This window comes from Saccostrea cucullata, unplaced genomic scaffold, assembly GCF_032062105.1.
Source record: "Saccostrea cucullata isolate Sc308-1 unplaced genomic scaffold, CSIRO_AGI_Scuc_v1 ctg235, whole genome shotgun sequence".
Taxonomy (NCBI): Eukaryota; Metazoa; Mollusca; class Bivalvia; order Ostreida; family Ostreidae; genus Saccostrea; species Saccostrea cuccullata.
This window is the reverse complement of record NW_026933134.1, coordinates 438,882-452,605: the sequence shown is the minus strand read 5'-3', so window position 1 is coordinate 452,605 and position 13,724 is coordinate 438,882. Positions and strand designations below refer to the sequence as shown.

Below are 13,724 nucleotides of genomic sequence, written 5' to 3'. Positions count from 1 at the left end.
AAAATGATTTTTGTTATGAAACATGGCTTTTGCCAGTTATCAGCATATTGGTTTTGAATATGTTTGAACATAACAATCGATTTTGTTTTCTTGTTGGTGTTTACCGTTATATTTGCCTCACATCAGGAAAAAAAATTCATGCATAAAGATTTTAAATAAATCTATTTCATTCTGAATAAAAGTCAGCATCAATTCAATATTAAATACATGAACTTAAAGAAATCTAGTGAGAGCATTCCCATGTATCCGTAATGGGAGGTCTAATCGTTATCATAATATTTTGTTCTGTAAAGTGTCTACTATTAATTTAATTTTCATAAGAAATTTAATTGTTTGAAAATATTTGCTTTAGAAAGTAGCAATATATTAATCAAGTCAGAAAGTTTAGAAATGAAATGAAATGCATTTTATTTTTTATCCTTATGTTCTCTCACCAAACATAATTTTCCTGCACGTTTTATAAATTATTGTACATGCATAATCATTTTTCGGATAATTATATTGAGTTTCAGCTTCAAAATCTGATTAAAAACTAAAAAAAAAAAAAAGAGTATACAGATTATATTGATGAACTTATTGAACTATTTAAACTGATCTCCTGATAAACTTCTTTTCTTTAAGAAGTTCTTCTCCAAAAATTCTTCTTACATTAAGAATTAAGGAGGTTGTCTAGAAAGAAATAATGACATGAATTTAAGCCAAGGAATAAAAGTGTTTCTTTCAGCTTCATTAAGATTATCAATTTTTCAAGCCAAACTTCTTTACAGAAATCTATTTCCCCTTTGACATACTTCTTTTACATTTATTTTATTTTTGATGATACAATCATATTGAACATTACGATATGCAATTTATTTAGCACACACTTTTTATAGAACACCTGCTGTTTAAAGCCTGAAGATTTAGCAATTCAAAGTACCTGTTGCACAAACAGTTTTAAGTGTTCTATGCCAAAAGATCAAGATTTAACTTTATTAACATTCTCTTTTACTACGAGCAGTATGGTATTCTATCAATTTTATTTTTCATAACCGATAGCATTGAAATATATTCCTTGATTTTTACGAATAATGAGTGTTAGAAAGAGAAAATGATAATAGTTTTCAACAGAGAAACTATAACATTGAACTATGGAAAGAACCAAAAACGGAAAATAGTCTTACTCAAACGAACTGGTTGGTCATAGTTAGAAAAATTACATTGAAATACATTTAAAAATGCTATGAAATGTTGAGAGGTATTGGGCAATAAAAATCTAAATCTGTTTTTTTTTAATTTGGAACAAATGGATACAATTGAGCAGATGAGCATCAATTTCGACACTCCATAGAGCATTGATGATCCTATCACTTGTCATTGCTTAAAGTCTTGGGTATAAATACGTTGTTACATGTACATAGATATTTTTCTATACTGTTTCTGCAAGACGCTGCAGATATATAATTTACGTTGATACTGTTATTGCTTGAATTAGACGCAATCGCAGTTTCTGTTGGAAAAGACTAAAATATAAGATGAATTTGCCCTAAATTAATGAACTTTTTATCGAACTTTGATATAGATATTCAGGAAACATGGATTTGTAACAATTACGCATCGAGATTTTAAACTGAAAAATGCAAGCCATGCTATTATTATACAGATAACCTTTCTTCAGAAATTTATCATGCATATAATTGACAAATTGATATGATAGTAATTTAATACTCACAGTGTGGTCAACAGATTTAAATGACATTACATGGTGCTTTATTTAATTAAAGTTCGTAAGTACATTTATACAAATCTATTTTTCAGACCTAATTCTTTAGTAAGCTTAACAAATGTTTTTATTTTGGTATCTCTCTACTACAGCTACGTAAATAAAAAATAAGCGCAGTAGTTTCTGCTGTTTTATTTTCATAGCATTGGCTTCGTGGGTGCATTGCTTTCGCATATTTTGAAGATCCGTCGTGTTTTTGCAAGGTGTAAGGATGACATCGCATTCAGAAATCTTACATATGGTCGCCTGGGTTTTGTTTACTTTGAAATTCAGCATTGATTGCTCTGTCAATCAAGCCAGATCCTGACATTGGAGATTGGTCGAAGCAGCCAATATAACTCAGTTTCTGATGGCTTTGAGCTTTAACGAGAACAGATTCACTCCACTTCTCTCTGGATAACCTAGTCTTGAAATTTCGGATCTATTTTTCTGTCGGTAAGTATATAATGAATGACCATCAATTAAAATTTGAAGACAATAATATTTTATGTAATATCTTTTTTTCATATACTAAATTTTGCTCAAAAAATTATAATACTTGCGTTTCAACAAGATAAAATGTTGTGTGAAATCACTTATTTTCATGGGGATAATTTTCGATCTCCTACAGGTATGGAGCGACCCTCATGTTTTTGACCACCACGAAATTTTAACAGTCATATGAATTACTACAAAACAGTTTCCAGCCACGAAATCAAATCCCCAATATATTTTTGTCAAACCTCGAAAATTTGACCCCAAGAAAATATATGATTTTACTGAACATCAGTCAAGATATATTTTTATTTATTTATTCATTTAATAAGATACGTTTACATTGAACCGAAATGCTAAGGGAACATGTTTTATGTCTTGAAAAGCACAAGGAAATTTTTTTAACTGTTTTAAATAGAATTCTAGTTAATTTTCATCATTTAATTGTTTCTTGAGTTTCTACTGAATTAAAAACGTCGAGGCTTGTGTCGTTGTGATAAAAAAAGAAGAAAAGACCAGATTAGCAAAGTTTTAATTCCATGCTTTCAATGACAATCTAAGAATATAATGTCTCTCTCTCTCTCTCTCTCTCTCTCTCTCTCTATCCCTGAGGGAGGGATACTTTCCTTCTTTTCCAAGTTTTTAATTATTTTGCTTCTGGAGATTCCCAGAACAATACAACAGTGATGTGAAAACCCAGCTGAAACTTCTGCCCAAACTCCATAAACTAATTAATTTTCATAGCAATATTTCCTGAACTTTTGAATCACAATGCCTAGGGAACAAGATATACATTTAAATTTCTAGGGGACAATTAATTAAAGTTATATCTATAGAATCAGCTTTCACTGAATAAAAAAAAGATCTATCTATATTAATATTCTCGACTCCTATCAGTCATAGCGCATTAGCTGACTGTACTTGGAGAGTGTATATATCCCAGTCTGAGTTCATCATTTCCCCTGTGTTCTCCAACTTTCAGGCGTAGATTTCTCCCTACAGTTTAGTAGTGCCGTATATTACACTTATGAAACTTGCACTCCCTCGTGCCCATGACGAGAAACAGAAAACTCCAATGAAATTAGCTCTGATTTGTATTCCAGTGTATCCCCTTAATGGAACCGAACACAAAAGACCAAAAGCCAATGCATCTCTCAATTTTTATGGTTTGCATATTGGACTAGTGTTAAAACTCTTTCCAATTAAGGAAATGTGGCGTTTTTTGCGACATACATTTGTTCCATTTGCTGTTTGGTTCTTTTTTCTTTTGTTATTCTTGTTTTTATGTTATATCGTTTGACAACAGCTAAAGCAGGACAGCTTCAGGAAAATGTCATTCTTACAGTAAGTCTTGATTCAGCCCTCGTCCAACTAAGTGGATTTTCACACTGTTCTCCATTATTTATTTAATTACAATGCTATCATTTCATCATGTTGCATATGTCTCATCCCTTTCTTAAAAAAATATTCAAAAAGGCCTAGACAAGGAAAATTAATATCTTATACACATCAAGGATGCTTTTTACATTAAATAACTATAATAACGGTACAGTAATTTGGCAGATGACGTTAAAGAAATCTGTCGACTTATGAATTACTGGAAAAATATTGCATGCCTCTGACTAAATAAATAACTAAATAGAACAATTGATAAACACTGTTTGGAACCGTCAAAGTCAGATTCAAGATTGTTTAGCCGTCATAAATTGTTTTTTTAAACTTCTGTCACAAACATTAATGCACCAATTATACGAGAGTCATTCAAAAGTTCGTGGACTTTTGCCATACCTTTATACCCCCGCTCGAAAAGTGGGGGGCATATAATGATCGGGATGCCCTTCAATATGTCTGTTACGCTTTAGGGTACCCATCTCTTATGCACAACTCCTCTTATCCCACTGAATGAAATTAAATGAAACTTTCACAGAATATTTGTTACATAGTGCCATTGTGTACCTCCTATTTTACTTTTTGATCCCACAGATATTTTGGGTTTAACATAAGAAAGCATGGACGCTGTCATTCTATATAATACTGAAGGGTACCCATCTTTTTTTCCCGCAATTCCTCTTTTACAGCTGTTGAAAATTTAATCATACTTTCTCAGATTCTTTACTGCATAATACCATTATGCACCGCCTATTTTACTTTTTGATCTGATATTTATTTAGAGTTTACCCAAGCAAAACATGGAATTTGTCGTTAAAAAAATCATATGGGAGGTGGGGAGTATCATTTAGTAAACTCACTGCTCACAGCACCTCTAGTTTCTTTAAAGTTGGAGGTACCCATCGGTTTTCTGCAACTCCTCCTATACTACCGATTAAAATTGAAAGATATTTTCATGGATTCTTTATTACATAATGACACTGTGAATCTCCTATTTTACTTTTTGACCTGACACTTACTAGTATTTCGGGTCTCCGAGAGCAAAACATGCACTTTGCCATTATAATCATATGGAAGGCTGGGGGTATCATTTAGTGAGTTCAGTGCTCACAGTACCTCTAATCTTTATTTAACGTCAGAGTGCAATTAAATTTGGTACACATATTTTAATAAAATAAATATGAAGAGGAGGAATATTGTCAACGTATTTTTGAATGACCCACGTAATTTGGCAATACTTGGGATGTACAGGTATACATACTTTACCCTTGCAACACAATAGTACTTGCAATTACATGTAAGTAATTATAATAACGTGCATAACAACAACTGCACAACATACATGTATCTTACGTATCTATAATATTTTATTTCATAACCTCACTGATAGTCCAAGGCAAAATAGCAGCTCTAGCTGTTTGTGTCCTAAATTCAAAATAGAAAACATGCGTAAAAAATTGTTATGAATTTAACAAATGACGAATAATGTAAAAAAAAAAATAATAATAATAATAATAAGGTATAGAAACCAAATGATGAAAAATCTTTGTGACATTGATATTTTCTTAGAATTTGTCTCAAAAGAGATGTACTTCACTCAAACTGAGACGCCATCACATACCGGTGGAGGTCTATAATTAGACCTGTGTTTGGCACTCGTTGCCTTGTAGAAATGAGTGATCTTTTCGTACTAACGTCTACTGCGACACGGATATTCGGTTTTTACAGTCTCGCGATAAAATGTGCAAACGCTTCAACCACTGCGCCACGCTGCGACTCATTAGCTATATTGTAAAAGTCGCAAAAAAACCTTCAATTATTGAAACTCTTCATCTGTAGGGGGAATAGGAAAATAAAGTTCAAAAGTACGTTGCGTATGTCCTTCAATAGGTTAAATGGATTCAATGTGATTTACCAGCGGCATTTTCGCGTTTAACGAAGTTAAAAACGAGTTACGTGGCCGAGTTTTGCACTGACGTTAATGTGCCACTGGCATAATAAAAAAAGTAGAATTTGTTTTCTATTAAATTTGTACGTTTATTTCAAAAAACAGAATAGAGATTAGAATGAAATTAAGTCAGACATCCTGATTGGTACATCAAAAAGATTTTATTTTTAAAAAATCATCCTGTTTATGTTAGATTGAAACAGATGAATACTTATTTTTTCTTAAAGATAATGTTCTTATTTTCAGAGATGAATATTACAACCCAGATAACAACTATATTCAACGTCACGTCTTCATTGTGTATGATGACGTCATCTTCAATTAACAATTCTGGCAACAGTTCATGTTCAGACAATAAACCCATCGACTGCGGACCATCTCACAATTCCTTCACAGAATATGACGAGTATATTGCGGCCCTGTATATCAACAAAAATTATCTGTACTTTATCGTGGGATTGGGCATCCCTGGAAATATCGCAGCCATTATTACAGTCTGCAAAATGAAACCTCTTACTTCCTCTTCCGTTTTTATGATCGCATTGGCAACAATGGATTCTTTTAATCTCATTATAAAAGAACTTTATTATCAGCTAACTTACTTTGACATTCAGATGTTTGACATAGGGTGTCAACTGATGATTTTTCTTGGCACGTTTGCAATGCATTACGCAAACTGGATTCTAGTGGCAATGACTGCCGAAAGGTTTATAGCCATAAAATTTCCAATGAAGGTGCAAGAAATATGCACCAAGACGAAAGTTGTCATTGTCCTTGTTGTGCTGGGTCTTGTATTGGCAAGCCTCAACTCTCATTTCTTTGCAACAAAGCGGGAAGGATACACGGCCGTTAGGAAATACACCTGTATGAGTAAAACTGACTACGATCGTTTTTATACGAAGATCTGGTATTGGGTAGATGGCGTTGTGTATGCCATGGCTCCGTTTTGTTTATTAACCATTCTGAATTTCCTCATCATCGCTGGCATAAGAGATTCTGTTAAGAAACAAAAGGACTTGACCAATCTTCAGCAGAAACAGTCTAAGCAACACACACAGATCACCGTCATGTTGGTAACCGTATCTGTGGTTTTTACTATCTTAACAATGCCCAACTGTATCTTCTTCATCTACGAAGGTTACTGGGACTTCCAAGCTAGTTGTTACGAGACGGCATTGTATCATCTGATTTATCAGATCGTTTTTGTTCTTTCGGATCTGAATCACGCAGTAAATTTCTATTTCTATTTTCTCAGCGGAAAGAAATTCCGGAAACATTTTCTCAGACTGATATGCTGTTGTTCAAAGACGAGATTTCATGGAACAACTGCGACAACAATTACAAGATCATCTAGATATCACATGTCCGTCACTTCTACACCCAGCAGCCATTCTTTAGTCGATCATGACGCTGCATACAATCCTGGCATTAAAACTAGTAACAGATGGTAAAGAATTAAGTGTTTTTCCCCGACTGATCATTATATAGTATTCTTTTCTTATGTATAAGTAAAGGCTGATTTGAACAAATTTGTTATGAATGTATATTATGCAAGATTTCCTGTTATTGACATTCCGACTTTATTGTTGATGTGATTAAAGAGATCACCCATGTAGTAAAGTAATATGAATTAAGCGCAATATATGTAACTCATCAATATTATATTTACATGTTCGAAATGATTGCCCAGCATGAATTGATGATTTTTTCTCTTTGTTTGACTGTCACAAAACAAAAACTATAAAGGAAGTCAGGGCTTTGGAAGTAGGGCTTTTATTTACAAAAGAACTAAAGACTAGGATGAAAAATGAATATTTTTATTATTTTTATTTATTTGAAAATGGTTATTAAACATAACTTTTAAAAGAATTTTGAAAAGTTATTTTCTGCAGAAATTTCAACAAATTTCGCATGAGTTGAAAGGGCCCCAGATATCATGCGCATGGCTGCTTTAAATGGATCAAGGTTTTTATAAGATATAAAGACGTTGATCTTTTCCAATAGGAAAATATTATAGACATTGATCTTTTTCAAGAAAATATATAGACGTTGATCTTTTCCCATAAGAAATTACGAATTATATGAAATTGTCCTAACTGATTGTTTGAAGATCCAATCTTTGGTGATTTCGAGAATCACTGCACCCTTATCAATCAATTTACATCTCTATAAAAGTTAATTCTGTCATTGTATTGCTTCATTTAATTTCCCATATGAGCGAGTTAGCAAGACATCAATTCATATCCCACGCACCCAGCAAACCAACAATTTTGACCGTACATTAATATTCAACTAGGACATAATAATTTTGAAAAGTAATATTATGAGCAAGACGTTCTCAAATACATTATGTTAGATGTTGCGAATCTGCAACCGCTTCTCAAACGGTAAAGAAACGGTAAAGAATTTGTAAATTTGCTTTTAATTAGATTAAAGATTCTCTTTCAAATTAGAATGTAATGCAAGCTTATTTCGTAACTTGAAAAATACATGTTGAAGTTTATTGCTGACAGAAACAGAATTATGAATTTTTTGTTTAGGTCTTATAATCAGCTGGGAGACAGAAAAACATGAATATGTGATAAAGGTGCAATATAAGTAATTGAAGTTGGCCATAGAAAAAATGTTGTCATTACGTTTATTATATATTTTTGTTGTTAGATAACCATTAACATCCTTTTCTCGTAAAATATTCAAACATGAAACAATCACTTTGGTATCTTTTCTTTCCAAGGTCAATGGGATATATATCACGTCGACATGTGAATGGAAGTAACCACTACTAATTGATAATACGTCGCCAATACGTATGCATGTAAATGTAAATGTTAACTGAAAGCTACAGCAAGTGTTTTCTTTTCATCCTTTTAGGAATAAACTTTGCTTCATACGAAAACAAACATACGTTTGCTAATAACGGGACGCAATTGGTACCCATGGGAATTCCGACAAACCCATTTAGACTTATATATTTGCTCCTTTACTATATGTTTCAATACCTGTATGAGAGTTTTTAAGTATCCATATCTGATTGACACCACTTTTCGAATATTGTTGTATATAGTTTTCCAACATTTTTCAATAAGAACTATGCTTCTAGATCACGTGGGTTTTAAAGAGACAATTGAGCTCCATTTAGTAAGTCTTTTATCCTAAAAATTATCGACCATAAGGCACCAGGCTCTAATGCTGCATCTAAAAAGCCATTTTATTATTAAAACTTAATTGGTCATATATAAAACTCGTAGTCTTAAATATGATATTTTACCTGGAGCAAAGACTTTGATATTTAGTATATATGTAAATACATTTGTAAAGTTTATATTAACTTGCAGACCTTTCATACTCAAACCGGTTTTTTATTTACAAATGTTTTGAAAGCCCTCAATTTTCAACATGTCCAAATTGTCACAATGTGTTTCAGAAATAATAGAGGTATTAAACAATTCTCAATGGGATCTTGATGTTTGACCTCTTGAATTTATTAGTTTGGATTTAAAGCAAATTTTACAACAGAATTATTTACTATCTAGTAATTTTACCTTCACTCGGTGACCTCAAAATTAACATACACAGCATATTATTTACTGATTAATTTTAAGTTAAAATATAATCCTACATTTGAAAATTGTTTTTTTTTTATATGGACTAAAGGATCCAGTTATAAATGCACTAAATGAGTATTGCTAATGGCGTTTTAGTCATGTTTAGAGTCAATAGGCAAAACTAGTTACTAGTAGTCAAATGGGAGCTAAAGGTAGTTTTAAAATAGAAATAAAAATATTTTTATTATTTAAAATACGTAGGAGCATTCTTCAGGGATGGTTTGCATACTTTTTAGATATACGTATATGCACTAGTTGCACTTCTATTCATACTTTACAAATAAATAGTTTTTATAATGAATTTTGTGCTTTTGCCGAAAATAATCATTAACCAGAATAGTTAATGACAAATATAAAAAATTTTAGGTTTCTGGAGAGAAAAGTCTAAAGTTTTAGATTATCTGTCATCAGTAACTTTCGCAAACAATGTGTACTTTCTAATTCCAGAAATACCAAAAATATATAACATGGTACAACCAGGTCCCTATCCGATTGTTTGCATTAGAATAATAGCAAACTAAGCAGAAAAGTAGAACCCTTTCAAGTTTAAAGACATTCAAAAGGACGATACTATTTTAAATGCAATGTCTATAAGTTTCCTACAGATGGCTCCAACAACTCCCATCCACCTCTTCTCACATAAACACACAAACAAAAATTTTAATTGTTTGCTGTCAGCGATTTTCTTTTTCCGTAAAATTTTCGATTGGACAAGATATTATAAAGAAGAAGGTATAAAGTGAATTCCATTAACTGTGAAAAGCATGTAGAGAGATGTTTTATTCTCAAGAAAGATGCTTCATCATCATTATGTAATGAAAAGTGAAAACGTTCTTTTTTCTTGACGCGATTTAAACTTCATCTTTGCAACATAAGTCGTGCTCTATCAGTTTTCTTTCCAGTACACTATTATATCAGTGAAACGCACTCACGTCTGTTGCAGGTTGTTCATGAGATAACAAATTCAATTGAAATCCTCTGGTGAAGAAGATTCAATTATACGTGGCGTTTTTGCGAAATAATTGATTCAGCAAAAAAAATGTAAATTCTCAGACATGTGCCAGGAAATTAGTTATCAATCAGATGAACTTGTTTGGATGAATGTTAATTACAAAAACAGTTGTCAAATCCTTTGATTTTCAGTGTGTGCCAACACAAATAGTAGTGACGTAGACTGCACATTTTATTTAATTATAGAGGATTATGATTTAATCTGAAAATGTGAATACGAACAACACATTTTATATGTTTTGGGGTAATAACTAATTGTTTTTCTTTTTTTACATTAATTTATCTAATGGATAGAAGAGACATCAACTTGATAGACTGAGATAAGCAATAGATCTGCTAGGCTGTTTTCCCTTTGTTAATTTTTTCTGGGATTAAACTTACTTAAAAAGCTCTTTTTCTTGAAACAACATTCAAATTCTTACGAACACGACCTTATTTTACGTTAACAAGCAACTGAAGTATTTGTTTGTTTGTATGTTTTCAGTGATTTTCTTTTATGAATAATGTAAACAACTAAATTAAGTAGTTGAGTCACAAACACAAAAAAAGAAAAAAGAAAGAGTATATGTATTAATCTAGGCTAAAGAAAGAATACAAACAAACAAACAAGGTACAAAATAAACAAAATAGAAACATATAATAATTTCAAACGCTTACAAGGTTTTTGCCCAATTTCTCTGTAAATCGAAATATTTCGTGAAGAACCAGAAGCGAATGCGCAGTTTACACCTTGTGTCTCTGAAGGCGTGCTTAAAATGAAATAATATTTCATAATATAACAATATCCAGTTAATCAATGTTTATTATGATTAATAAATATTCCATTAATTAATCATTCATTCACGAATAAATGCAGGCATTGAACATTGTTGACGTCATAAATACGTATACATTAAAAATGCAGTAAAGTGAAATAGGAGTAATGTAGTAATGTAACAGTATGAATAAAATTTAGAAATGAAATGAAAAAAGTCCCCTCCCCCATTCTGTGATACAGGTTAATGAAAAAGTAGTTTATGTAAAAAAAAAAAAAAAAAAAAAAAAAAACAATTGCATGCTAATTAGTTTGTCCTATTCCTTAATCCTTACCCCAGGCCACCCACCAACAAAATATGATTTTCGAGATTGGAAAATTTCCTTTTTGTGCTTATTGTCAGGCTTTTTGTTTGTTTTTGTTTTGTTTTGTTTTTTTAATTTGGTAAGTTCATATTTTTCAACTCCCCCCTCCCACTTTCATAGGTGTCTTCCCACTTAGCCAAAATTCTGAAAATGTTACAGGTGACTGGTTTTGGCCAAAACCGGCTAAGTGGGAATGGTGTACAGGTAAGGGGAGGGAGAGAACAAAAGAAATTAATTACAGGTGAAATATAGTCTGTTTAAGATTAAGCACAAGAAATAGGTTAAAATTTACTTATTAAATGCTTATATTGCAATGAATGGTGTTTTTTTTTAATTTAATTTTTTAAAATTTATTGAAAAAAAATTAAGTGCCAATTTTAATATACTTTGTATCACAGATATTTTAAAAACACATGTGAATGAAAGGTACGGTATTATAAATATCTTTAAAATCTTTAATTACTGTAATCATGTGTTTGAACTTATATGCGAATAATTCTAATTATTAAATAATTTATTAAAATTAAATATCACATTAATGGAAAAACATGAAAAAGATGACACATAAATTAATATGTAAAAGTGTTTATTTTTAAACTTTTTCGAAATAAATATGCTTTTATTAAAATGTTTTGTTTGAAAGATATGTGAAAGCAAGATATTTTCTAATAGATACTCTATTTTATCATTCAAACATTTTTTTGTTCATTAAGAATTGGTTTGAGCATATTTTATTGAATAATTACTACACAAATGGTTTGGAAAACAAGTTATAACAACTTACGAGGTTCTCACCATAAAATCCATACAACTGTCAATGTTTATACATGGGAAGAAGAAAAAAAAACCTATTGATATAAGAATTAAATATAAGTTTTGCATGGACACTTTATGTATTTCTAGTAAACTATATAAATCAGATTATATTATATTTTTACCATCAATTAATTTTTTATGTTATATTTAGAGTACGAGTTTCCTACTGTATAAGAGATACAGGGCGGGGCTTGAGGCGAGAGCATAGCTCGAGCCGGGCCCCGCCCTGTATCTCTGATTTAGTATTCTAAATGACTTGTGACATGACCTTTCTAATGACCTCATCAATTTACATTCGTATTTGAAATATCTCTCATTTTTTAGCAGAAAGTTGATTTAGTATCCCATTAAGCATTCGCAACTGAAATGCCGAGTGAGGTGGAGGTGCAGGTTTTATTTTAAAAATAATTATTTAGGGGATTCCAAAAAATTAATAGAATATTTTTTTTATCTATTCAGCTCTTGCTGACAAAAGTTTAAGCTACGAATTAATGCAAAACATTTTTATATATAAGAATCGTATTTTGAAACAAAAATGCTTAGGGGATATCGTATTCTGAGAGAAATCTCCGACAATATCCTCCACCTGTCATCATATACAAATTTGAAATAAAGTGATGAAAGGAAGGGGGGGGTATTTTACCTTCATGTTTTTAATAAAATGTAGAGTAACCAAAGGGGGATCCCGTACCTTTTCGCTTTTGTTAATTATTTTTTCCAATCGTATATACATACTCTTTTTAATCTATCAACAAGTAACGATTTCACGCACATAGTGTCTTGGTTGATTATAAACCTACCCCCCAAAATACGATTTTCCATTTTATTTTTTTTGGGGGGGGGGGGGGTTCAAAGTAATCGTTTTTAAACTGCCCCACTTCCTATTTTTTTTGAATCCCACACTCATAAGTTTATTTTGTAAAATTTTATTCTAAGTAAAATATCAAATTTAGAGTAATTACAACAGTGCTATCATGCGAATTGAACGATTGTTGTGTCTGAATATGGATACAGCTTTCCATCATCGCTGAAAATAAACCGTACTGTATCTTTGATATTTTGCAGATACAGTACAGTTTCTGATCATTTGCATAAGAAACGCCCACAAAAAGTGTTCTGTATCGCAGTTACAGTATGCTTGACTTCAAAGGAAAACTCGCCGGGTCATGTCACAAAGTACATGTAATTCCTGTTTAGTACAAATATTTCTGCAAAAGAACTTAAACTCAATTCTTTTTCTTTTCATTCTGAGTATAATCTCTTTGTCAGAAAGATTTAATTAAGTGATGATCCAAATACATTCAACTGTATTACCCACCCACCCCAGGTCATCCCGTTCCTAAGATCATGTATCAAGGTACACTCATGATTAATGTCCTGAGCTCCCACTGGGGATTTGTTCTGGTCTTGAAGTGCTTCCCAAAGTCGCCTTAAAGAATTTTGAATCCGCCACTACCATTTTTAGAAACAACTGACGGAACTGGACGAGTTTTGCCGATCTATTTGCAGCATGTCCAATCAGATAAGCTGTGTCGTTACAACCAATCAATGACACCGAAACAAATACTATTTTGTTTGTCACGTTTGAGATCACGTTAGT

At 31.7% G+C, this 13,724-nt stretch overlaps 1 protein-coding gene across 1 annotated transcript; it reads left to right on the top strand.

The window, feature by feature from the left end:
- The first annotated feature begins 1,794 nt into the window (after positions 1-1,794).
- Positions 1,795-7,442, top strand: LOC134237371 (gastrin-releasing peptide receptor-like). The gene is made up of 2 exons (XM_062719482.1): positions 1,795-2,197; positions 5,820-7,442. The coding sequence occupies exon 2, from the start codon at positions 5,822-5,824 to the stop codon at positions 7,022-7,024; it is 1,203 nt and encodes a 400-aa protein (XP_062575466.1). The 5' UTR covers positions 1,795-2,197; positions 5,820-5,821; the 3' UTR covers positions 7,025-7,442.
- The last annotated feature ends 6,282 nt before the right edge of the window (positions 7,443-13,724 follow it).